Below are 25,878 nucleotides of genomic sequence, written 5' to 3' on the forward strand. Positions count from 1 at the left end.
GAGTATCTTCTTTTATTTTTAGATGAATCTCCGTTCTGTATTTACTGTAGAACAACAAAGGATTTTACAGCGTTATTATGAAAATGGAATGACAAATCAAAGTAAAAATTGCTTTCAGCTCATATTACAGTGTGCACAGGAGACTAAACTGGACTTCAGTGTAGTCAGGGTAAGTATTGAGGTCTTGCACTTGAATTTATAGCTTTTATTACAAATGATATTTGCTTAATATAAGAAAAACTATTCAGGGTATGAAGTCCTAACTTTCTACACAGCTTCATTTCCCTGGTGGAAAAATACTATTTTCATAAATAGAGATACCCACACAGTCATATTTGTTTTCATAAATACCTTGAAAACACTGAAACTCTTGGCGTATGGACATAACTCTTACATAAATCTTAGAACTAATAAATACTGGTAACATTAGTTACAGGTTGTTGATTATATGTTTGTTTTTTTTTGAAACTTTCATTTAATCTACAAAGAGCCTCCACATTAATAGTGAAACAGACATTTTCTGAAGCAATCACATGTGCCTTGCTTTGTTGGTATTGTATTTAAAATTATTCCTCAGATGTTTAGAATTTGAGCATTTTTTCTCTTTCAGTAAAGTACAGTTGTTTTTATGGATACATTTTCTTTCTAAGTAAAATGTATATATTTAATGGTTTGTGAGTAAGAGACAGGGAATCCCAAGGGAAGAAATTATTGCAACCATTCTTATTCTGTTGTTAAAAAAAATCAGAGCCGCTACGCATTACTGAACAGCAATGAGGTGATAGAGAAGAGGCAAGTGATAAATCTAGCAGAACTAGTGACCAATTGTATTGAATGCATTGGTCTATTCATGTTTATTTAAACGTTCTACAAATCCTGTTAGTGTGGAACCTTAGTGATTTAAAGATTCACAACTTTACCATCCATGGAAGTCACTCAACTAATTGGAGAAAAAAGGATATATCTTTTTAAAGTTTATTTTGATATACAATCGTACTTTCAAAGTTCCTAGAAAAAAGATCTTTAGATAGAATTGTTTCCCATATTCTTCCTAAGAATTAAAGTATATATTCACATTCAAATAGTAAATTATGCCATTTATTATAGGGAACAACATTCTTATTGTCTGAGATCAATTATCAGATTCACATTTCTGTTAAAAAGAAGAAATAGCTTCTATTAATAGCTCTAACTGCACCTTTAAATTAACTGATGAATCTCAAAGAAATATGTTTAATAGCTTTATTTAAAAAATATTTCAAGTTGTTGAGATTGCACTTTATATAATTAAACTTTTTCCAACTGTAATTTCCTTGGACGTTTTTTGTTTTAACATTACTTTAAAGTAAATTGTCTTCTTCGGAAGCTGCAATGTGGATCATCTCTCATATTTCAAATTTGTCATTGCACTCTTACCCCTTAAAACTAAATTTATTGTTTTTGAATATAGAGATTGTAGAAATACAGATATTTATATTTATACTGAGTATGGAGTGAAAATCGAAAACAATGTGAGTAGTAGATTTCAATTCTTAGAACGTAGGGTTGTGAGTATAACACTGTATAAGATATAAGGAGTTGAGTAAAGCAATCAGTTCTCCTCATTCCAGGAGAGCATTAGTGGTACAGAAATGTATTGTTTCCCATCTAAATCTCAATGTAATTTCATTCTTTTGACACTCAGACAAAAGCTCAGCAGAGTAGTTTGTAGATTTGTAAATCTATGATGACCCCCATCTTTTGCTGTTTATTGTGTCCCACTTAAAAGAGTCTTTATTATTTTTCATATAAAGTTATTATGGTTTTCCTCAGAAGAACTTAAGTGCAGTATATTAAGTATTCACTCTAAATGTAAAATGAATTTAAAAGGTTGAATAAAACATCCAAACAAAAATAATCAAAAAGAAGTAAACAGACAAGAAAACAAACCGTGAGATATAGAAAAAGATAATAAAATTTAGAAGACGACTGTTTGAAAATGCTAATTCCCCCCCCCCAAAAAAAAAAGAATAAGAAAATGATCTGACATACAGTAGTGGTAATGGTTATAGAATGCTGATGATACTATAAAAAAACCACTGAAAGAAGAAATTTACATACAGGTAGTGAATTTTTAAGATAGAACTGATAGACAATTTTATGACCCCCAAGTATTGGCAACTCAAAGCCATTTCTTTTTTGCCTATGTATAGTCTGTTTGTTAGATCAACACCTTAGATTCTTATTACACCAGTTTGTGTGGTATGTTTTCTTTCTCTTTTTGATGAATTAGGCATTTGCAAGAGGTGGGCACTTAGATCTGATAAGCATAAATTTTAGATCCTACACTTTAGGGTGAGGTTTAATTATTGTAATCCCGGAACAATGAGTTTTCTTTATTTTCAACATTTTAAGTACCAGTATGTATGTGTGTATGTGTATGTGTATGTGTATGTATATATGTATATGTATATATATGTATATATATATATTACATATATAAAGAGTATACATATATACATATATACTACTTTTCTTCCATAGGGAACTTAGAAAATAATTGAACTCTTAGTTTTTTATTGTGGTTTAATGATTTCTCGTTAAATGTTATTAGGACATGTCAATTATGCTTAATAATGAATTTCATTACATTGTTTTTATGACCCCCCCCACACACACACACTTCTAGATCAGGAATGTTGTAATTTTGAAAACACTGTATAGCTTTTTAATGCACTTTTGAGCTGGGTTTGGTGGTGTACATCCATAACTGCAGCACAGGGGAGGCAGAGGCAGGAGTTCAAGGCCAGCCTGTCTACATAGCTCAACCCTGTCACACAAAAAAGAAGTTTCGCAAAAGTATTAACTTCAAAGATTTAAGAAAACAGATATTTCCATACAAAGCTATTAAAACAAACCCCAAAGTTCTATAAAATCAAAAAGCTACTCTTGCAGGAAAATACCATCCACAAAAATAAACAAGTCTTTAAGGTTATGTAATGTTCTAAGTTTTTATAAGTCAAAGAACTGTGATTTGATTACATCAGTAAGATGATTAAAATGTCAATATACAGATCTTTTATTGAGGTTATAGTATAATCACATTTCTCTCTTCTTTTTCCTTCCTCCAAGTCCTCCCTTATACCCCTTTCCATTATCCCTCAAATTCATTGCCTCTTTTTTGACTAATTGTTATTACATACATATATGCATATGTATATGCATATGTATTCTTGAGAATAACCTGTTCAGTCTATATGTTACTTGTGTGTATGTTTTCAGGGCTGACCATTTGGCAGTGGACAACCAGTTGGTGTGCTCTTCCCTGGAGAAGACTGTTTCTCCCCGTCACCTGCCTGTAGTTCTTTGCATAGAGTTGAGGCCTCATATTCTTAAAATAAGCACTCCCAAATCATGTGTGACTGGGGCACACCTGTAATCCTAGTGCTGGGGAGAAAAAGGCAGGGGAGAATCAAGAGCCCAAGGTCATCATTGGCTACAGAGCATGCTGAGGTCATCCTGGCCTTCATGAAACCCTCTAATAAAAACACAAGCATTACGTGTGCAATGAGAATTCTTCAGGACTAAAATAGGAACATTGTTGCTAATATTAGGTGGAAAAAGTTTTTTCCTTTGATATTATAATCTTCCCACAAAATTCATCCCAGGTATTTTATTTCAGTAAATTGTGAAACGCTTTTGCTGTCTATACTATACAGTTTTTATTTTAAAGCAACAATTCAAGCAGCAGGGCATGGTTATGCACACCTGTGAACCTAGTACTTGGGAGGTGGAAACAGGGTGTTTAGAAATTTGTGCTCATCTTGTACTATATAGTATGTTGTGGAATATAGTTTCAGATATGTTACATTCATTTATGCTGTGGAACATTTGTTTTAATGATGTAAAGGTGTGCTGCATTCTTTTATGTTGCATTTGTTTAACTTTGTGAAGCCGTGTTACTTTGCCTGTCTAAAACACCTGGTTGGTCTAATAAAGAGTAGACTGGCCAATGGCTAGGCAGGAAAGGGATAAGTGAGACTGCCAGGCAAAGAGAATAAATAGGAAATCGAGGAGAGGAGTATGAAAAGAAGGAGAGGATGCCAAGGGTCAGCCACACAGCCACACAGCCAGCTATGGAGTAAAAAGGGAAGAAAGACGTATAAAATAGAGAAAGGTAAAAATCCAGAGGCAAAAGACAGATAGGTTAATTTAAGAAAAGCTGGCTAGCAACAAACCAAGCTAAGGTCAGGCATTCATGAGAAAGAATAAGTCTCCATGTATTTATTTGGGAGCTGGTTGACAGGCCCCCAAAGAGTAAAAAAAAAAAAAAAAAAAAAAAAAAAAAGAACCTACAATAGTAAGTTCAAGAATAGCCTGACTACGTGATACCCTGTCTCAAAAGAAAAAGAAATCATACATCTAAACTAAAAACAAACTACTAAGATTAGTAATACTATATGTAATTTAAATGTATCTCAGACGTATAAGTGCAGTTTATTTACTGGTACTTTTAAAAATTGGGCTGGAAACATAGTTCAGTAGGTAGACTACTTGCCTAGCATGGACATAACCCTAGGTTCTATCCTCAGCACCACAAAAAAATGAGTGGGATGGTAAATACCTGTAAGGAAGTAAAGGTAGCCAGGAGTGGGGGTCACAATTTCAATATTATCCTTGTCTACATAGGCTATCCTGGGCTAGAGACTCTGTATAAAGGAAATTTACAAATATGTAAACTAACAGGAAAATCAAATGTCCAAGATTTAAAAAGCAATTACCTTTGCACATGGAGTCACCATGACAAGTGAGATATTCTTATGTGGTCATTGTGTTTTATTTAGTAGCCATATAAGCAAGCACATATACATACCCCAGATGGTTTTCTATTTTAATAGTGATCTTTCAAAAGTAAATCTAAACTTTAATACTCGTTTGCTTTTAACTATTCTTCAACTGCCTACTATATTCCACTTAAATCTTATATCTGGTAATGGTCTAAAACTATAAGAAGGATGATTAAAGGTTCTACTCAGAAATATAACACTTCATGGGGCTGGTATGCAAATAAATCATTTGGGAAACCAACTGAAAACTTTGAGTTGAACATCTTATTAATTAATATTGATCAGTGGTTCAGCCTCTGAAACAGACTAATGATGCTGTTCCTTTATCCTACTAATATAGCATCACATATTATTAACCAACAAAGCAATTAGCAAACAAAGCCTCTATAAAGTTGTATGAATGAGAAAAATTTAGATTCTTAAATCACTGTGAGAATTTCACAATGGAAGCTAATGAATAGCTAACCACATAATATCCTTCCTAAAGATGTGTCATACATGAAGAAACACGATGTGATCACTGTTTTTGCACATGCAGGAATACCATCAAATCCATCTAAATGTGTGGTTTGTCATAACAGTTCAAAAATACTTTATAATCTACAGTCAAGGCAGAGTTACTATACTGTGGTCCTGAATTCTGTTACTACTCAAATTAAGATAGGTTAGATTTGGACTTTTCTCTGTCAGAACGTACAAACCTCCAGAAATTATGTTGACACTAAGTTCTAACTTTACAAATACAATCCAGAAATCTGGGCCAATAATTCTATGTTAACCTTACTCAGAACTATAGTTATTTAAAGGTGTCATTCATGCCTTCAGTCTTCCCATTGACACAAAAGCAATCATAAAGACTAACTACCATACCTTCCCTAGACTCTGTTCTTTAACTGGAGATTAATATTCGTCAGCTCCATGTTCTCTTCCTACCAGTTTGCTGGTATTCTCTTCCTTTCCACCTATTTTTCTGCCTTCCACACTACCCAGAACTATAAATCATTTTCATGATTTGGAAATGGATAAAAAGAAATGCAAATATAAACGTCCACTAGCACCAAATGGGTTTTGAGGAACAAGAATGTAAAGTGGAATCCAGGAAGTGGGAAATCTTAACTTGGCTACCTCCATTTCCTTGTCCACACACATATATTCACCTTTAGTAGTTGCTCAGTGACTGAGCCTGCATCCTTTCCCCCTGCTTTTCAATAAGCAAGGTTTAGTGAATAATTTTAAGTATTATCAGGGAGCCCTATAATCAAGATCCTCTATTACTACCAATTCCACTTCCATTTATTTTTAATTTGTAGGAAAGTATCATACTGTATTTGTTCAAAGTATGTGTAAAAGCAGAGAAAGTGCTACAAGTATAATAGTCACTCTATTAATGAGCTACATCAATCTTATAGCATCTGTGTGAATTGTGTTTCAGACAAATGAGGTTTCTGGGTTGCTAGATAGCTGAATTTCATATGTATGTGATATTTTTCTTTTGTTGTATACATAATATATCAAACTATATATGCTATTATACATTATATGCAGCTATATATGTAAACAATAATATATATTATATATAAATATATTGTATATATGTAAACATACACATATATATGTAAACAATAAAATTATGTAAGTAAGACCAGAGGTGCCACTAGGTATAATAATTCCTAGATTCAATTTTACCAATTCACCATTAATTTCTTCAATATTTTTTAAGTTTAGTGGTGTATATTTTGTAATGTAAGAATACATAATTCTTCTTATACACTTTTAAATTAAAAAGCTGGAAACATTTTAAATATTTATGAAATTCACCTTTTGGGAAGTTATGTTAATCCAAAGAGTTTTTTCTTAGTTTTCTTCACTTGTGATATTTGACTTACACATATTTCAGATCCTGCTTATAGATCCTGCTCCTCCTATTCAAGCAAGTCAGAGTGAGTTTAAAATTCCCACTATGTCATGTGAAGCAAAGGGGAACATCACAGTTTCATGAATACTTTCTTTATTAAAAATATAATTATGAAAGTAAGACAGTCAATGGATAACTGGTTCAGGAGGTTCTAGTCACTGCATATGAAGTAATGTTAGAAGAATACACCAGAGATCAAGCAGATTTTTTTACTTGCTGACAAGGTTTCTTTCCCAAAGCTATTATTTTTGGACATTGGTTTCTTCATTTATATAATTTAAACTGTAGCACCTACTAAAATAACTAAAATATATAAAGAATAGTCATTGCAGAATCTAGTACATACAATATTATAGCAAAATTAATGTTGTCTATACATTGTGTAAACACTGAAAATTGGATAATTTATGAAGTTTTTAGATGAACATCATTAAAAATTTGCAAGAATAATTCTTACATCATTTATGTGTGAGACTAGTTTATTTAAGATTTTCATTTACTCGTTTTTGTTTAATTCCTAAAAGATTATAGTGTTTTAGTAGTTTATCATATGACATGAATTTTTTAATATAAAGTTGCATAATCACATTATGGAATGCAATATTTTTATTGTGTGTTTTAAGAAAAACTATGATTCAGAGAAATTATACTAAGGTAATTGTAATAAATTACTTATATAGAAGAATGCATTTTATAATTAAATCCTAAATGCCAACGTATTGTATTACCTTTATTCATTACTTTTTTCTATTTTTAAAAGTAATATATTCATTGCATAAAACTTTTTAAGTAAAGTGCAAAAAAGTAAATAACTACTATAAATTAATAATAAACCAAAAAGTAGTATTATGTAACCAAGTTACTACCTTTATAGAAAATTTCTCTTACAAATCAGTTAAAAAAGGCAAATATCCCAATATGAAAATAGGTATATGTAATGCATGATAAGAGCTATCAAAATAATATAGCAACCATTGAAATCCAATCAAATCAGCAATCATTTACCTTTTAGTAATTCTCAGGTTAGAAAAAACTACAGAAGATTCAAACTGGAGGTTTGAGGTAAACAAAATTTTCTTATGTTGGAGGGCACTTAGAAAATAATAGATTTTTACTATTGCATGACAACCCACCAACACAAAAATGTATGCAAAATGGAGTATATAATAATGAATATTTCTGAAAATAATATAGATAGTAGTATGAAATTAACCACATTATTATACTTATCCATATGATAGAAGTCATTAAGCCTGATGATTATGATTGCACATTTGATTAAGAATATAATTTTCTAATGAGTGAAAAAGCTGAGCTTTAGTGTGCTTTCATTTTTTTATATTATAAATAGATATATAATGAATATGTTTAACTGCAAACTTCGTCTACATTTGTGCCTACATTTTACTAGTTCTTAGCATATATTAATCATGTATAATAATGAATTGTATCATGGCATTTTTATACATGTACATACTATATTTTGATCATAGTCACCTCCCATTACTCTCTCCTGTTCACCTCGCACTCCTGATGATCCCCTTCCTCTTCCCACCTAGCCCTATTTCTACATCCATGCTCTTCAATTTCTTTCTGTATGTCTCTCTCTTCTTCTATCAATTTTTGATGACTTTGAGTTCCATTAGGGTTGTTTGCATGGTACTAGGTAAGGAATTATTTACAGGAGCATGGGTTCATTCCTGGAAGCTGTGGCACTAAAGAAAAAAGTGTGTTTCCTTTACCCTAGAAGCTATCAATTGCCTATAGATCCCCAGGGATAGTTGGGGCCTGGTGATTCTTTCCCATGGATATTATTATCTGCTTATAGGTTGGGGAGTAAAGGGTGGGCTCAAGTCAGTTAAGAGGGTAACAAAGAACTCTCTTCTCAGATATTAGTCCTGCTCTACAGAAAGCAATCCACTACTGCTACTGTAAACTTCGTCAAAATCACATGGCTGGGAAGGTCATCAGCCCTAATGGGAAAGCTAAAGCTACTGCTATTATTTTGCAAAATGGACACTATGTCCTCATCAAATTGCTGTCTAAATAACTATGTTTTTACTCCGAATAGTGCTCTCATCATCTTTGTTTAGAGAAGCTCCTTTTTGCCGTGGGCAGTGGTAAATGCAGAGACTTAAACTGGTCAAACCATAATTGCATTTTTAAGATATATTCCTGGAAATGTATTTAAGAGGTCAAAAGATATAAATAGTTTCAGAATTCTGAAATTTTTTGCAATTCTTGGTACATATTAATTGGGTGGATCTTATGGCAAAGAGTAATGTGCTCTTTCTAAGGTTCTCATGTATTTATTTAATGAGTACTTAATCATGTTTGCTCTTAGACTTTGGTAATGGTAATTTTGTCTTTTATTGGATCTTTTCCTTTTGCCCACATGTAGGCTTTGTTTTTATGACAAGAATATACTTTGTTACATAGAAATGGATTTTTCTAAGTTTGTTGTTACCTTTTATCATATTGTCATTTTTTTTTTATTCTTTCAGACGTGGGTTGGCAATAAGCGAAGAAAAATGAGTAGTAAGAACTCTGAATCAGGAACAGCAGGAAGTGTTTCTGGTACCTCTTTGGCCGCTCCAGACATTACAGTTAGAAATGTAGTTAATATTGCCCGGCCTTCAAGCCAGCAATCTTCTTGGACTTCTGCCAATAATGATGTCATTGTAACTGGTATATACAGTCCAGCAAGCTCATCAAGTAAGCAAGGGACAGCAAAGCATACAAATACACAAATTACAGAAGCACATAAAATTCCTATTCAGAAACCAGCCAGTAAAAATGACACTGAATTCCAATTGCACATACCTGTTCAAAGACAAGTAGCACACTGTAAAAATGCTTCTGTGCTCCTAGGGGAAAAGACAATTATTTTGTCAAGACAGACAAGCGTACTAAATGCTGGAAACTCAGTGTACAATCACACGAAGAAAAACTATGGAAGCTCTCCAGTGCAAGCTTCTGAAATGACAGTACCTCAAAAGCCATCTGTGTGCCACCGACCTTGCAAAATCGAACCAGTTGGTATTCAAAGGTCATATAAACCTGAACATGCAGGTCTGGCATCGCATAACATATGTGGGCAAAAGCCAACTGTTAGAGACCCTTACTGTAGGACACAAAACTTGGAAATTCGGGAAGTGTTTTCATTAGCAGTCAGTGATTACCCTCAGAGAATTCTGGGAGGAAATACCACACAGAAGCCTGGTTCAGCAGAAGGAACTTGTTTGTCCATTGCGATGGAGACTGGAGATGCAGAGGATGAATATGCCAGAGAAGAAGAGCTGGCATCAATGGGAGCACAGATAACGAGCTACACAAGGTTTTATGAAAGTGGCAATTCCCTTCGAGCTGAGAACCAAAGTACAACTTTGCCTGGACCAGGAAGAAACCTGCCAAATTCACAAATGGTGAATATTAGAGATTTGTCAGACAATGTACTGTATCAGAATAGGGACTACCATTTGACACCACGGACCTCATTGCATACTCCATCTAGTACTATGTACAGTAATACTAATCCATCACGGAGTAATTTTTCTCCACATTTTGTATCATCAAACCAATTGAGGTTATCACAAAACCAAAACAATTACCAGGTAAGGTATAAATTTATTTTTTGAAAATTTTTAAAGGCATGCTTGATTTAAAAATGATGGTTGTGTACAGTTCGATTACATCCTATATCACAACTCATATTTTTAATTAATTTGAGATTTTTATTTGAAAATGATGGGTTGTTGTCAATACCTTGAGGAGTATTGTGTTTATCAAGTTCTAAAATGATGATAGTCATTTAATAGCATCTTACCATGGACATCATTTTTTTGTTGTTGTTGTTCAAGAAATGGTACTTTTATATGAAGCATAGCATTTCCCACATCTAAAATAAGATTAATTGGGCTATGTTTCCAATTGTCTTCCTTGGATACAGAAGTAAATGGATAAGAACTTAGAGCTTGCAGTAGTTTAGCCAACTGATTTGTCTAAAAGTAGATGCCTGATTCAGATTGAAGTTGACCATTAATCAAATCATCTTTTGTATGGCACTTATTTGGAAAAGATATATCCATAGTAAGACTTTAGTAAACTTTAGACCTGGGAACAAAACCGTATTATTTCGTTACTGTTTTACATATTCAATTGTTTAGGTATGTTTCAGATAATCTCTTTAACTGTGAAGTATAAGTCTACCTCAGAAGCTTTCTTATGATCTTCTCCCTAAAAAAATATGATTTTTAGAATTTGAGTAAGAAGGTATGTATGTCTGCTATTTTTCCTTGCCACGGGCCAGACATCCTTATCTGCTCAACCACAATACTGAAGGAAATATGCTACCAGGGTGTTCCCAAATTAAGACACCATTTTCTCCTGACTGTCTCTACCTTACAGTTTTATAATTCAAAGTGGAAAGCAATAGCTGACTGTAGTGGTATACATCCCTCATCACCAAGCTCCTGGTCATCCTAATTGACATAAGTTCCAAGCCAGCCAGGGCTACATAGTGAGGCCCTGTCTCAAAATAAAAACAATAGAGACAGTAAAGGTAGGGGAAGAAAAATATAAAAAAAAATATGATGAAACTCTGGAAGTACCTTTCCTAGCATCTGACCCTAACAAAGAGGAAGTTAGTCATAATGATTAGTAGTTACTTCATTTTTCTGTTTGCCATTTACCAAAAAGCATACTTAATGTAATGTTGAATTACACCACTAATATCCTCCTCACTTTACACATCTTCGGTTTTTACTCCTTTAGTGTTTTATTTTTTTATTGATTGATTATCATAAGGACTTGATACATAGCTCTGGTTGGCCTGAACTTGTATGTAGACAAGACTGATCTAAAACTTGTTATCTTCTTGCCTCTGCTTCCTGAGTGTTGCAATTATAGGCACATGTTACCATTTCCTGAAAGTGTTATTAATTGTAAGAATGATAATATTTACCATTTGTTGAAGGACTTTCAAATGTCTCAGGCCAATCTAGACTGAATAATTAGGCCCTATCTTAAATGTAAACTAATGTATATTAAATGTAAATACCCTGGTTATCTTTTGCTTATTACTTGTATAGAGTACATTTTCCATGCCTTTAATTGCAGAATATGGGTGTCCTTGAATCTAAAATGAGTAATTTGTAGGCAAGGGATTATTGAATGCTGTTTTTGTTTTCTCAATTCAGACTAGAGAATAAAGACTAGAGAATAAAGTTCATTTACACTTAAAGTAATTATTGACAGGTAGGACTTACTATTCTGATTTGTTAGTTTGCACTTCCTTTCTCTACTTCCTGCCTGGATGTCTTAATTCATAATTTTACATTTTTTGTTAATATGCTTTTATTCCTTTTTTGTATTTTGTATATCTACCAAAAGGATTTTTTTTTGCTTCATGATCATCATTAAGTCTAAATAAAATGTGAAAATAATGTCTTAAAATTCTTTTTTTTCTTATAAGCCCACTACTTGCAGATTCTCTTGGAATATTTTGTTAGATTTATTTTCTTTCTCTGAATGGACACGTGTCCTGTTTCTTTTCATATACTATGTTTTTTTTATATTGATAATTTGGGGAGGAATAAACTTTCCTAGTTTTAGCATTCTTGCTTCATGGAGACATTCATGGGTCATTCTAGCATAATATTTTCACTGATCAGTCTAGCGTAGTGTTTTCAGGTCATTTATTCCTTTCATAGGTTTCCACTGAGTCCTTATGCATATTTAACAATTCCTCTATTTTAGTGGCTATGTTAAAGTATTTTAATTTGTCTGAGTCTCACTCTTGATTCTTGAGGAGCCATTAGTTATTCTATTCTATTTCTCAATCACTAATATATTTCTCCACATTTCTGTGGATCATCATTCTCCTTAATGTTTTCACAACCCTTGTCCACTGGTTCCCACCATTTCCTCTAGCCTGAGAGCTCACCTGCACACTTTTGTCTGTCTGAACTTCCAATTCATAGATAAGGAGGCCAATACCTCAGACAGCCTGAGACACATTACAGTAATGAAAATTTTAATCAAACGAAGTCTGTGTCTTGTTCACAGAGGAAACTAGGGATTGGGCCAAAACTACCTTCAAGTCATGTCATGTCACACTAAAACTGTTGGTCTAAAATGGGTCAATAAAAGTGCCATGCATTTTGCAACTACTTTTACCATGGCATTTTCTTAGTCATTTTGCTTAGTTTCTGTAGGTTTCGACAGGTTTCCAGAGCTGCCACAATGCTGTTTTAGTCCTTTACTACTTGCTTTTCCTTTTTGTTTGTTTTGACATAGAGACTTAATATTTAACCTTTGCTGGTTTGGAGCTGCCTATAAAGGCAATCCTCCTGCCTCAGACTCCCAAGTTCTGCTTATGTACTCTCACCTCCATCCAATCAACAAAAATGAAGTATGTATAAAATGCTATATGGAAACCTGTTACTTTGTGTGCTAATTTAAAATATATATTGTGGTGATATTGTGTTCCTCAATATATTGTGCACCCTAATAAATTTATCTGGGGTCAGAGAACAGAAAAGCCACTAGATAGACATAGAGGCCAGAAAATGGTGGCGCACACACCTTTAATCCTAGCATTCCAGAAACAGAGATGCATCGGGATCTCTGTGAGTTCAAAGCCACACTGGAAACAGCCAGTCATGGTGACACATGCCTTTAATCCCAGGAAGTGATGGCAGGAAGCAGAAAGGTATATAAGGCATGAGGACCAGGAACTAGAGCCTGGTTAAGCTTTTAGCCTTTCAGCAGCAGTTCAGCTGAGATCCATTTGGATGAGGACTCAGAGGCTTCCAGTCTGAGGAAACAGGATCACTTGAGGAATTGTTAAGGTGAGGTTAGCTATGGCTGGTTCTGTTTCTGTAGCTGGAGGGCTTCTCTCCAGGTTCCCCAAGCCCCGCAGTCCCACAATCCACTTATAAAATAATCACTCAGACGCTTACATCACTTATAAAATGTATGGCCGTGGCAGGCTTTCTGCTAACTGTTCTTTTATCTTAAATTAACCCATTTTTATAAATCTATACCTTGCCACGTGGCTGGTGGCTTACCGGCGTCTTTACAGGTTACCTCTCCTGGCCGTGGCTGCAGTGTCTCTTCCCTCAGCCTTCCGCTTCCCAGAATTCTCCTCTCTCCTTGTCCCACCTACTTCCTGCCTCGTCACTGGCCACCAGTGTTTTATTTATATAGAACATTATCCACAGCATGTTTCTCTGATGTTTCAACATTCACCCCAATACTTTGCTCTGGGTTTGTTTGTATTAGTAGGACCTTTTAAGATTCGTGATATATATATATATATATATATAAAAGAAATGTTATTTTCAACCACAAGCAATTTCCTCTCCTATTCCCATGTTCTTATTCTGTAAAAGAGTCTTTTGCGTATTGTCATGTTTGTCTTTTTATTGTTTGAGGAAGTTATAGCAAATGAACAGTGAAGGTTTCAATCAATTCAATCAAGTAAAAAGTATTTATTGACTTATAATATGCCCAGCAGTATTCTCATATTATATATCTTATAATTAAAAAAAAAAAACCCTAGAACTCTGCCAATTAAGCATTGTGATTGTCAGGCATTGATGTTCAGCTAGTAGCAGAACAATTGAAAGAAAGCTAAAACATTGATTGATGAATTTCTTACAGTTGAGAGACAGTTATTGCCTAATTGTTTCAGTTCATCAAATTGCATTTAACGAAATGCTAATTAATAAAATTTCAATTTTCCTGAATCACATAAAATAAAACATATTTCAGGTTTTTCAGGTTGTAACTTGAGTGTACTCATAAAATGATTTGAAATTTTAAAAATAGTGTGTACATCATGTGTATAGAATTCTTTATAGCTGCCATAGTTAGGTTTCTCTTGCTGTGATAAAGACTGGGCCCAAAAGCACCTTGGGAAAGAAAGTTTATTTGGCTTACACTTCCATATCACAATCTGTCACTAAGGAAAGTCAGGACAGGAACTCAAGCAAGGACCTAGATGCAGCAACTGAAGCAGAGACCATGGAGTGCTGCTGCTGCTGCTTACTGGCTTGCTCTTTCTAAATTGTTCAGTTTGCTTTCTTAGATGCTCCAGGACAATCTGCCCATTGATAACATCACCCACAATGAGTTGGGCTCCCCCACATCAAACATTAATCAAGAAAAATATCCTATAGATTTGCCTACAGGTTTGCCTACAGACCAGTCTTATTGAGGCATTTTTTCAATTGAGATTCATTCTTCTCAGATGACTCTAGCTTGTGTCAAGTTGACAAAACTAACATAACTGACCCTTGTCAGCTTGACACACAAAAAAACACATCACTATTAAACCATACACTTTTCTTTCTTGTCTGCAAAATGTCATAGTACTATTAATAGTACAATATAAAACATAGTGTAACTTTTAAAGTTCCACAGTCTTCACAAATAACAGCAATTTAAAAGCCAAGTTCACTTTGAAAACTTGGTGTCTCTTTAAAATATTGAAGTTGCTAAAATATTCATGCTGTTGTAACTGTAAATAAGGAAATCTAAGTATTTATTTCTCCACAAAAGAACAATAAATGTATAGTCACAATCAAAGTAACACAAAACCAACACCCAGCAATGTAAATGAAATCCTGTAACTGAATGTCCCACATCTAGAATTCACTCAAGCTCTTCTGGGCTCCACAGAACCTGGGCAGTTCCACTTCTCCAGTTCTGCCACCCACAAGGCACACTGCTCATTTCGTAGGCTCAGGTTAGCTCCATTCTAAAGCTGTTGCTGTCTTTGGTGGTCATCCCATGGTATTGGCATCTCCAAAATGCTGGGGTCTCCACATGCTGCACCTTGACCAATGAACTCCCAGCCTCTCTTTAGGGACTCCAACCCTGTTACTTGGTTCTAAGCCTTGGCATTTCCCCATGATACCAGCAGTCCTGGGGTTTCCTCTACAACTGAGTATTTATCTTCACCAATGGCCTCTCCTGACCATTTGTAGTGCAAAGCCTCAGTGCTTTCCAGGGCTACTTCATGTCTTCAAAAGCAGTGTGAGAGATTCTTACACATTACTAAGTTTGGCTGCCAACGTGAGATGCAACCTTGTCATCCTCTGGACCACAGCTTCTGTGTGCTGAATCTGAGGGAACAGTTCCCCAATGATTTTCCCTCATTGATGCTGGTATCTTATTTATCATAGCTGATCTCTCAGCCAAAGCCAACCAGCTTGTCCCAGTAAAGCAATGGTTTCATTGTACTGGTGCTGGTCCCTTGTTAATCACATCTGATTTTTCAGCCCCAGCTGAGCAAACACCATGTATTTGTAACATAAAATATTACTTTAATGGCCTGGATAAAGTCTTTACAGGATCTCAAAAAACTTCCCTCTGAAACTTAGCAAGCCAGGCTTCCGTTCTCTTCATCTTTTTTCAGCATTATCTTTCAAGTGACCACAGAACAGCTCACTAAGCTCTGAGTAATCAATGGCTTTTCCAGCCCTGTGTCACAAAATACATCACCATCCTCCCAAGAATGAAATGCTCAGGTCTGTCACAATAATACCCCAACATAAAACACCATGACCAAAGCAACTTGGGAAGAAAAGGTTTATTTGACTTACACTTCCACATCGAAATCCATCATTGAGGGAATTTTGGCCAGGAACACAATAAGGAACCTGAAGGCGGAAATTGAAGCAGACCATGGAGGAAAGTAGCTTACTGACTTGCTCTCCAACACAACTCAGGAGTGTCATTGCTCACAGTGAGCTGGGCCCTCCACACCAACCATTAGTCAATCAAATACCCCAAAGTCTTGCCCACAGGCCAGTCTTTTATAGATGTTTTCTCAATTGACCTTTCTTCTTTTCAGTCTATGTCAAGTTGACGAAACACTAACCAACAGAGTAACTAAATTACTTTTAGAATCAAGTTAATGCTTTTAGCATGTGATTCCTGTGTGGCATTTATAGGATCTAAATTCTCTAAAAGGAAATAATTTTTAATTTCAAAATGATTTAAAAATCATATATTGATACCCATCATCAGTTTCAAGGGTAAGCATAATTTTCCATGAAATGTGTGTTGCGTTTGGATTCACCATGCTCAACTGCACACACAATGTAATTCTAATTTACATCCAGGCAATTGTGTCTTTTTTTTTTTTTTTTTGGTTTTTTGAGACAGGGTTTCACTGTGTAGCTGCAATTGTGTCTTTTTAAATGTATCCATTCTTAGCCATAAGACACAGTTTTCCAACAGAAGGCATTTCCTTGCATTAAAATTGGAATTCTTGGTTGGATTGAATGGGTTGACCTGTCTAGGAAGTAGCTTTATGATGATCACTGAACAAAGCCGTTTGTCATCTCCTGAGCATCCACTTCTTTCCTGTCTCATGTGTAAGATCTGTCTTTGAATGTAGTACTTTTTCATTTCTCCTCTCCTTTACTACTCCTCCTGTCTTAGTTTCAAGCCTGTATTACCTCTTGCACAAATTCATGTGCAAGTTTGTGTACTTCTTATACACGCAGAAGCATGTTAAACTTCCTAATATACAAAATACAGTTCTGCCACATAACAGAAATTTCAACAGCTCCATATTCCCTGCAGAATTAGATTCAGGTGTATATGGCATTCCTTACTTCCAACAAAGTGACTTCAACCTACCTTTGTAATATGAGTTGAACTGACATTTTCTCGGACACCTATCCTTTTATGCCATGGTGATGATACTATTATTTTTTCCTGGAATATCTCTTTTTATTTCTATCAATATTCCACTCAATATTTTTAGGTTCAACTGAGATACCAATCCACAAGTGGGTATAATTTTGTCATACTTTGAACTACTATCACTTTATTGGGCATCCATTGTAGCTTTTACTATAGTTTTCTTTGTATTAAAATCTTTCATGTACCTGTCTTATCTCTTCCTTTCAAATCATAGTTCTTGCCCTCCAGGAAATTAGGTTCTTACCTATCTTTTTATTTCCTGTAATGATCTCATATAGGAGAGATACCTGATAGACATTTGAACAGAATTTAAATTAGATACCTTAGAAAGTTATATCTACTTATTTCAATAATGTTCAATTTGTCAAAAAGTTTTTGAAGTCTTTTACAATTGTTTTAAGAACCTGTGGGATTCTTTTAAATGCTTTTAGTGATGACAAATCATCACTAAAATTTGATTTTGGAAAATAGAATTCATTCTGAGCCACATTTAGTGAATAGTATGAATGTTTAATCTAGGGTGTATTTTTTAGTTACAATAAAAGGTGTGTGAAGTAATGAGACAGAATCTCTGGATGAGGCGTGAACTGACATTTCCAAGTTTCCCAAATGCTTTCAACAATGACAACATCATTGTAATGAGTTTATAACATCTTAAATTTTCTAGCTTAAAATACAGAGCACTCATTTGGCTGGGTAAGTTCTGAAATAGTTGTAAGATCCATGTCAACTCCTTGTCAATTCATTTCATAATTTTCTAAACCAGGCTGTTTATGTATAACATTTTATTTTGCTGCCCATTTCACTTGAGTACCCTGCTATATAGGTTCTAGTAAGTGAGTATCCTGCCTTCAGTCTTGTACCAAACAAGATTCCTCAAAGTTAGAGAAATGTTTATCTGTAGCATTATTCAATTTTAAAAACCAAATCTAAGTACTCTGGCTACCTGTATTTTGGATTGTGCTAGAAATATAAGGAATTAAAGAATACATTACAGTAGATGTTAGTTGAATATAAAATTTTAGTATCATCTAACTCTTTAGTAGTTACTGTTTTAGGATTCTGTTTTATCCATAATTCTTTGTGATCGCATACTTATTTTCTAGAGGTTCTGTGTAGCTTCTCTTGAATTATTCTCACTAATAGGAATATGTAAGGTGACAATTCAAAATAATTGGATATCTCTATTTGTGTGGAGCACATAATGTGATTATTTTAGTTGATTTGCCATACTTATTTTAAAATAAAACATCAATTATTCACACTCTGTCATGACCTTCAGTATTTAGCTAATCACCATTTTATTGTACATTAAGGGAAATATTTTACATTGAATAAAAATACTTTTACTATGTTAAGCCAAGTTCACATGTCCATTATACAGAAAATTGAAATAAGTATATTCTTAGCTATGGCCATACTTTGTTCTTTTGTAAAAGTTAACATTTCTCAACATTTGGAGACAATTTGGCAAGCATTTGCTGAGATATAAAATGCTTGTAGACTACAGAAGATGTGTCTATCTGTTCATGATTGCAACATTGCAGAACATCATTATCCACACTAAATACCAGACTGTGACCCAAAAAGAACAGATTTTGCTGGACACATTCTTATCTAGAGAGTCATAATGTGGATGATGTGGCTTAAAAGTTCCCCTTTGCTACCTTTTACAGTCATGCGTTATTTGTACAAAAATATCCTTTAATTCAGTGGTCTTTTGCAATCTACATTTTAGCATTCTGTGATAAGGATGGATAAAGGGTGGAATGCATAGCAAGATAGGTTACTAGATTACTAGTGGGGACACAATTTAGAGAAACAGTGTTGCAGTGACTTGCACTGAATCCCTAAGGTTCATATAAAGAAGGTAACTGCAATAATAGTTATGTTAGTAATTGCTTAGTGTTCAAAGTGAATCCACATTGTGTTTCATTTATAGTGTCATCTCTTACTTTGTGATGATGTGCGATTGAAGAAAGTTCCCCTTTCCACTTCATCCACAGAGCATTACATTTTAAAAAACATTTTATTTTCTATATACTTTCATATCCTTTACAGGACCCGACAAAACATTTATTTTTAATTTCTGGGGGGAATTTTACACCATTTCTATTTTTTTTTTCTGCAAAGGAAAGCCCTTTAAATTGGTAAGGGAAGGATGCCTTTGATTTGGAATATATTCTGAATACATATTTATCTACTTATCTTCACATCATATACACTTTTATTTTTAGTATTTATCAGCATTACAAGCAATGTTAATACATACCTTACTAAGATTCCATTTGTTGTTTTCACAGATTTCAGGAAACCTTACTGTGCCTTGGATTACAGGGTGTTCTAGGAAAAGAGCAGTAAGTAATCTTTGGTTTAAACCAACAAAAGAGTGTCCTCTCATATTCTTAGTGAAATGTCATTGAAAATTTTTTATGATTTTTTTTATAGAACTAGTAAAACTTACCTTTGATAAAACTGTATTGTCTCAAAAGAATGTATTTCCAGCTCATAGTATTTAATCGGCAAAGACAGACTAATTAAAACATAGAAATCAATATACTGAGTATTCTGTGGACAGAAATTCTTTGGTTTAAAAACAAATTTATATTTTTGTTTGCAAATTTTTCATACAGTTTATGAAAAAGAAACATCTAACTAAAAATGAAAGAAAATGGATTTATAACTAAAGAGAACATTTACAACAACTCAAAAAAATCTTAGTTTTCTACTATTTAGTTGGCCATAAAATTTAATATTAAAGAGTAATAAATATTTACCAATATGCCTTACCACTTACTATAACTCTGTATTTAGAAGGAATATGTAACTAATATTTATAACTACTCTGGGTTTGGAACTTTAATATGGAAGTTCAGTAAGGTTGTGTTTTCTTATGGACTCTCTGTATGACCCATAAAACTATATTTGATCAAGTACCCAAAATGCTTAGTTGAAACTGGTACATAGAAAACTATTAAGCATGAAAAAGAAACAAATAGACGTTTAGAAAGGTAATTTAAGTTCCAAAATGATTGATGGGTTTGAGGACAAATGAAGTTAGAGCTAGGACTTCAGGTTTGGGACTAGCCTGTCTAGACTCTTTTCTTCCTTCTCTTCCCCATAAAGTAAAGATGTAATACAGGAGAGAATGTAAGGGATTTCAGCAAAGTGGAAAACAGGTGATGTGGTTATAGCATCTAGGGCCTGGAGGAACCATAAGGTACTTGTCATTTACTGAACAGGCACCTAATTTAAATGATATATAATACTCAAACTAACAACAGGGAAAAAAAGCACTGATCTTCTCCTCCTCCCCAAGAGTTCCATAAAGAAAGTTTGGTAACTTGGCAAGGAAGATCGACCAGAAAGAAACTGTTACTAACAATTTGCAACCAGTGAAGTGCTCACCTTCCTAACTGGGACAGAACTTTCCCTGTCTCCAAGAGACACCCAGCTAGAATGCTAAAGGAGGATACTACAACAAACAGACTTCCCTGGGGAGCCACTCACTGTGTCCTATACACTACACAGTTCTGTATTCCATGTATCAAACAAGGCTGATTATCAGAATCATCAAGAAGAATCAAGCCACAACAGGACATCCCTGAAATAGGGTGAATCCATTTTCTTGCTATAGATATGGGTCTATTGAGTGGCAATAATAGGAAAGATATCCTTAAAAATGCCTGCGTTTCCATCACTTAGGTAGCACTAACGAGATTAATAGAAGCATCAATTATGTTAGATCACATGAAAATAACATCAAAGAACATATAGAAATTAAAGAATCACTGAAACTATAACCTTGTTAAGTTTTCAGAGTTATAAGGACACAGTGGTTCCAGAGATGCCTCAAGATGGTCAAAAGGGTAATTAAAGCCAACCTTGAGTCAGTGTTTGAGGTAAAGGTACAGCTTACTTAGGGAAAACAAAGGGCGCTGTTTTTGCAAGTTTCCTTAGGAAGGGATAAGTGTTGCACCACAAGAAGTAGATCTTAAGTCAGTCAACACTACCATATTAGGTTAAAATGTGCTGTGCACTCCGTGGTTTGGGGCTAAGGCAGATGTTTGCAAAGTTCCAAGCACATCTCCGGTTAAGGGGCGAATGGAAATTTACACAGAACAAAGGTCCTGGATAATATTTGACTTCTCAACGTGACAGTGGTCAGCTTTTTCTGGGTCTGGGCAGCAGGGAAACTGAGTGACTTCTCGTCAGGCTTAAGCCCTTTCATTTAGAACCCCTTTCATTTAGAACTTGGTTGCCTGGAAGGCTTGTTTTCAAGAGGCATGGGCTCCCCATTGATGTGCTGCGATGTGATAAACCTGTATAAACTCTCAGAACTTCTTTACTAAGCCCAGGTGGATGACTATTAAAGTAAGAAGATAAGACTGAAAGAAAGCCTAGGAAGATAATGGTCAAAAAGTCCAGGCACCTGGTGGAAATTCCTCAGTATACAAAAAAACAGGAACGTTGCGACACGAGTGATAAGGGCAATCTACTGACACAAACACAGAGGAGAGCCAGGTGGTGGTATTATCTGGTAAACAAGTTAGAGCAGAAATTGTGGAAAAACTTCAGTAAGCAGGTACAAGTTATCCTAAAAAACAGAAAAAGCGTGGTGGAAGGATAGCTCAGTTGGTAGAGGTCTTGCTTGCCATGCACTGGGCACTGGCTTCAATCCCCAGTACTTAACAAAATAATCTAAAGTAGGCATTAGAGTGATAAATAAAAGTATAGTATTGGAAAATACATCTAACATAGACAATTTGGCAGTTGGCTCAGTATTGGCATGGAGATAAAAGAATACATACTAAGTAAACTTGAGTGCAAGTAAGTAGAATTTAAGACAACAAAAAAAAAATGAAAAGAAAACTTAAGAAAATAGAAATTATTCAAGTGAATTTATAATGCATCTTAACTACACCTCAATTAATCTTTGACTAATATTCCATTCAGTTACTGGTACACCTGGGTATTTTAATATAATTTAAAACTCTAATATTTAAAAACTCTAAACCTTGCCGATTGGACTCCCAGAGCTCCACCTGGGGCTCTGCCATGGATCGAGCCTACCAAGCTGGGCTGGTTCCCCTTGGAGGAGGTGGGAATGGGGGTTCGATTGGGGGGCAGGGCTGGGGGGTGGGAGGAGGGAGGACGGTGGAATCCATAGCTGATATGTGAAATTAAGTCAATTATAAAATAAAAATATTAAATAAATTTAAAAAATTCTAAACCAGATGAAGGTTAAATACAATTATAGTACATGTAATAATAATGTAGCCTTCAAAATGACAACTAGAGTAAACGTGTGGTAAGCAAGAAAAAAATCTCAGTAATTTTTATAATGACTTGGATAAATTGCATTAAAGTACAACAAGAGATATTATTACTTAAAAATTATATGTAAACAGGGCTTACTTGTAAAACATTTGCCTAACATGCTCAAAGACCTGTACTCCATATTTGACATTTTTCAACAGTTTAAATGCACAGTGCAGTATTATAAAAATAGGCACAACATACTTTCAGAACTTATAAATTTTTAGTTATTTTAAATAATTTTACTTTTAAAGGAAATTATTACACTTACATTTTGCAATATAATTTTTATAAACTTGTACATTGAAGAGAGTTAGCATATCCATCTCATATATTTATCATTCTTGGTTTTGTTCATTTCAGAATCGCGGATTAGATCTTGGACCTTGCAGAAGCTGTAGGCAAATGCTCTAATGACTGAAATATGTCCTTTGCTGGTCATTTCTTTTCTGTGGTGATAGCATGGCAGTCTATTCTCTAAGTAAATTCCCAATATATAATACAATTTTTTGTAACTGTATATATTTAAATGATCTTGGACCTGTAAGATGGCTCAGCAAGAAAGACACTTGCTGCCATGCTTGAACAAGTTTGATTCCTAGGACCCACATTGTGGAAGGAGAGAACCTACTTTTGCAAGTTGTTCACACAAAGTCTGTGGCATGCCCAATCCTGACACACAAATTAATAGTTGTATTTTAAAAGTTTAAATGGTCTTTCTTATATCTTCTGGCCTTTATGAGACTTCTTTCATATATGTGTTTTTCACTGGATGATACCCATAGTCCCCTTGCCCTCTCTTCATCCTTTAGTATTATTTTTCCCTTTTTGTCCTCGTACTGGATAATTTAAACACATATCTCCAAGTTCATGGATCCTTTCTTCTATTTAAGACTGCAGGTTAACACTTCTGTTACTTTTTAGTTCTGTTATTACATGACTCACCTCCTTAATTTCTAGTAACTAGAATCTAGTTGATTCTTCTTAATCACATTCATCTTGTTAATATTTTCCTTTTAGCCATACATCATGTTCTTGGTTCAAATTCATTAGTCACCTATGACTTTTGTAATATGGTGAGCTTCTTTGTCAGGTGATTCATACCCTTCATTTCTTTAGGGTGCCTTACAGGTGATTAATTGTGTTAATTTGATTTTCTTCTTCTCCTTATTGTCATGGTCTTTATACATTTCTTTGTGTCTGCATTTGGAAAAATAGCCTTCTCCTCTTTACAGACCAACTTGCATGATCCATCTTTATCTGCAAACCTGGCTAAAGATCCCAGGGGTTTGTTTTTATCTTTCCCATTTACACAGAACTGTTTCTCGAGAAGCTGAGAAGTTCTGACTTCTGCTCTCTGACTGTGTCACCTTGTCACAGTAATTATTCTATGGGAGATGTGAATAAATGTCCATTTATCCTATCTAGGGCACCACCAGCAGAACAAAGTATGATTCCACTAAAGTCTAACTTGAGTATCATGCTGTCAGAAATATAGAAGAACATGTTTGTGTTTTTCTCCAATGTCAGAATTTATTGAAGAAAAATAATTTCACAAGACTTGGCAGTTTTAATGTCAGCTACTTGCCAGACATTCCCAATTTCCTTGGTAACCCTTGTGAGGGGAACACAGGTTTTTATGTTCTAATATTAAATAATATTTACTTTCAGGTCACACATTAGACATCATATAGTAAAGGTATCTGTCAGTCTATCTGTCTCTGTGTCTACGTGAGAATGTCGAAATGTTGCACAATGGCTCCAGTGTTCAAAGGGGCAAGGAATTTTGAAGAGGACTGAGAAGCTGCTATTGAGAAACAAGTGGAGATGTTAGAGTCTTTGTGTTGATAAGATAAGAAACCAGAAGCGACCCGCAGGGAAGAGGTTTCTGATATGAATCAGGCAGCTGCACGTCAGAGGTTTGAGGGACAAACTGCTGAGCTGAAACTAGCTAGCTCCCGAGGTGAAAGGGCAGGAACACAGGGATGAGTGGAAGGTATGTCCAGATGGACGGACAAGAGGACGTGCAGACAGCACAATGGCGGCAACGGTTTTAAGTGCATCCCACTTAGATTCAATTATTTTGACCTGTTTTGTAAACCAGCCTTGGTATAAGGTAGCACCTTCCTGGGATAGCCCCCCTTCCCTAAATTTTGGTGAGCAAGGGAAAGATTAAGAGACAAGGAAATGAGGAGAGGGGAGAAATGCATGACCCCCACAGTTTAGCCTTCCTATCAGTCTTCTGGTTTTCCAGCCTTAGAGGAAACTCTTGGTTTTGGTGGGACCTATGATAAAAGATGGCTCCCTGGCTATTGATGAGAATGGGCATGAAAGTCACCCACTGTCGCTGCATTAGAGTTCATAAGTAATTTTAGATCTCAGAGTGTTTGTCTGGGCTGGCAGCTATGGTCTTTCAGAACTTGGAGTACGTCAGGCCAGGCCCTTGTAGCTTTCAGTGTGTCCATTCAAAAGGCAGATAGTGGTGCAGGAAAGAAGGCTTAGCGTATAAAAGCACTGCCTTCTCCTTCAATGGACCCATGTTTGATTCCCAGGACTCACGTGTGGCTCATCAAAGTCTGTAACTCCAGTTCCATTGGATCCAATGCCCTAATCTGGACCCCACAAGCACCAGACACACGTGGCATACAAAGATACATGCAGACAAACATTCATACAAATAGAAGTTACTCATTTTTAAAATCTGTTATGCTGTAAGCCTGCTTTTATGTGTGACTTGGTGTTTCTGTTTCTCGGCTTTTATTCTGTACATTCAGTATTTTAATATTGTGTTCCACAGGGAGTTTCTTTCTTGGTTCTGTCTATTTGGTAATCTGGATGCCTTTTGCACCTTGATAGGCGTCTCTTTCCTTAAATTTGAGAAATTTTCATTTGTGATTTTGTTGAAAAATATTCTTTGTGCCTTTGACCTGGTTTTCTCCTCCTTCCTCTAGTCCTATTATTCGCAGATTTGATGTTTTCATAGTGTCCTAGATTTCCTGGCTGTTTTGTTCCTGTCTTTTATTATTGTTATTATTTAGTGTTCTCTTTGACTGAGGTTTCCATTTCTTCTGTCTTGTCTTCAGTGCCTGAGATTCT

The 25,878-nt window shown here is 34.9% G+C and overlaps 1 protein-coding gene across 4 annotated transcripts in view; it reads left to right on the forward strand.

Moving 5' to 3' along the window:
• Nucleotides 1-25,878, forward strand: part of Hdx (highly divergent homeobox) — a 112,115-nt gene that overhangs the window by 20,310 nt on the left and 65,927 nt on the right. For 3 of the 4 annotated variants that reach the window (XM_015990246.3, XM_076561680.1, XM_076561681.1), the window contains exons 2-4: nt 23-169; nt 9,246-10,355; nt 19,767-19,820. In XM_015990246.3, the coding sequence (XP_015845732.1) occupies nt 23-169; nt 9,246-10,355; nt 19,767-19,820 (1,311 nt within the window). The remainder of the gene's footprint in view (nt 1-22; nt 170-9,245; nt 10,356-19,766; nt 19,821-25,878) is intronic. The other variant, XM_076561682.1, reaches the window with a different exon arrangement.

This window comes from Peromyscus maniculatus, chromosome X, assembly GCF_049852395.1.
Source record: "Peromyscus maniculatus bairdii isolate BWxNUB_F1_BW_parent chromosome X, HU_Pman_BW_mat_3.1, whole genome shotgun sequence".
Taxonomy (NCBI): Eukaryota; Metazoa; Chordata; class Mammalia; order Rodentia; family Cricetidae; genus Peromyscus; species Peromyscus maniculatus.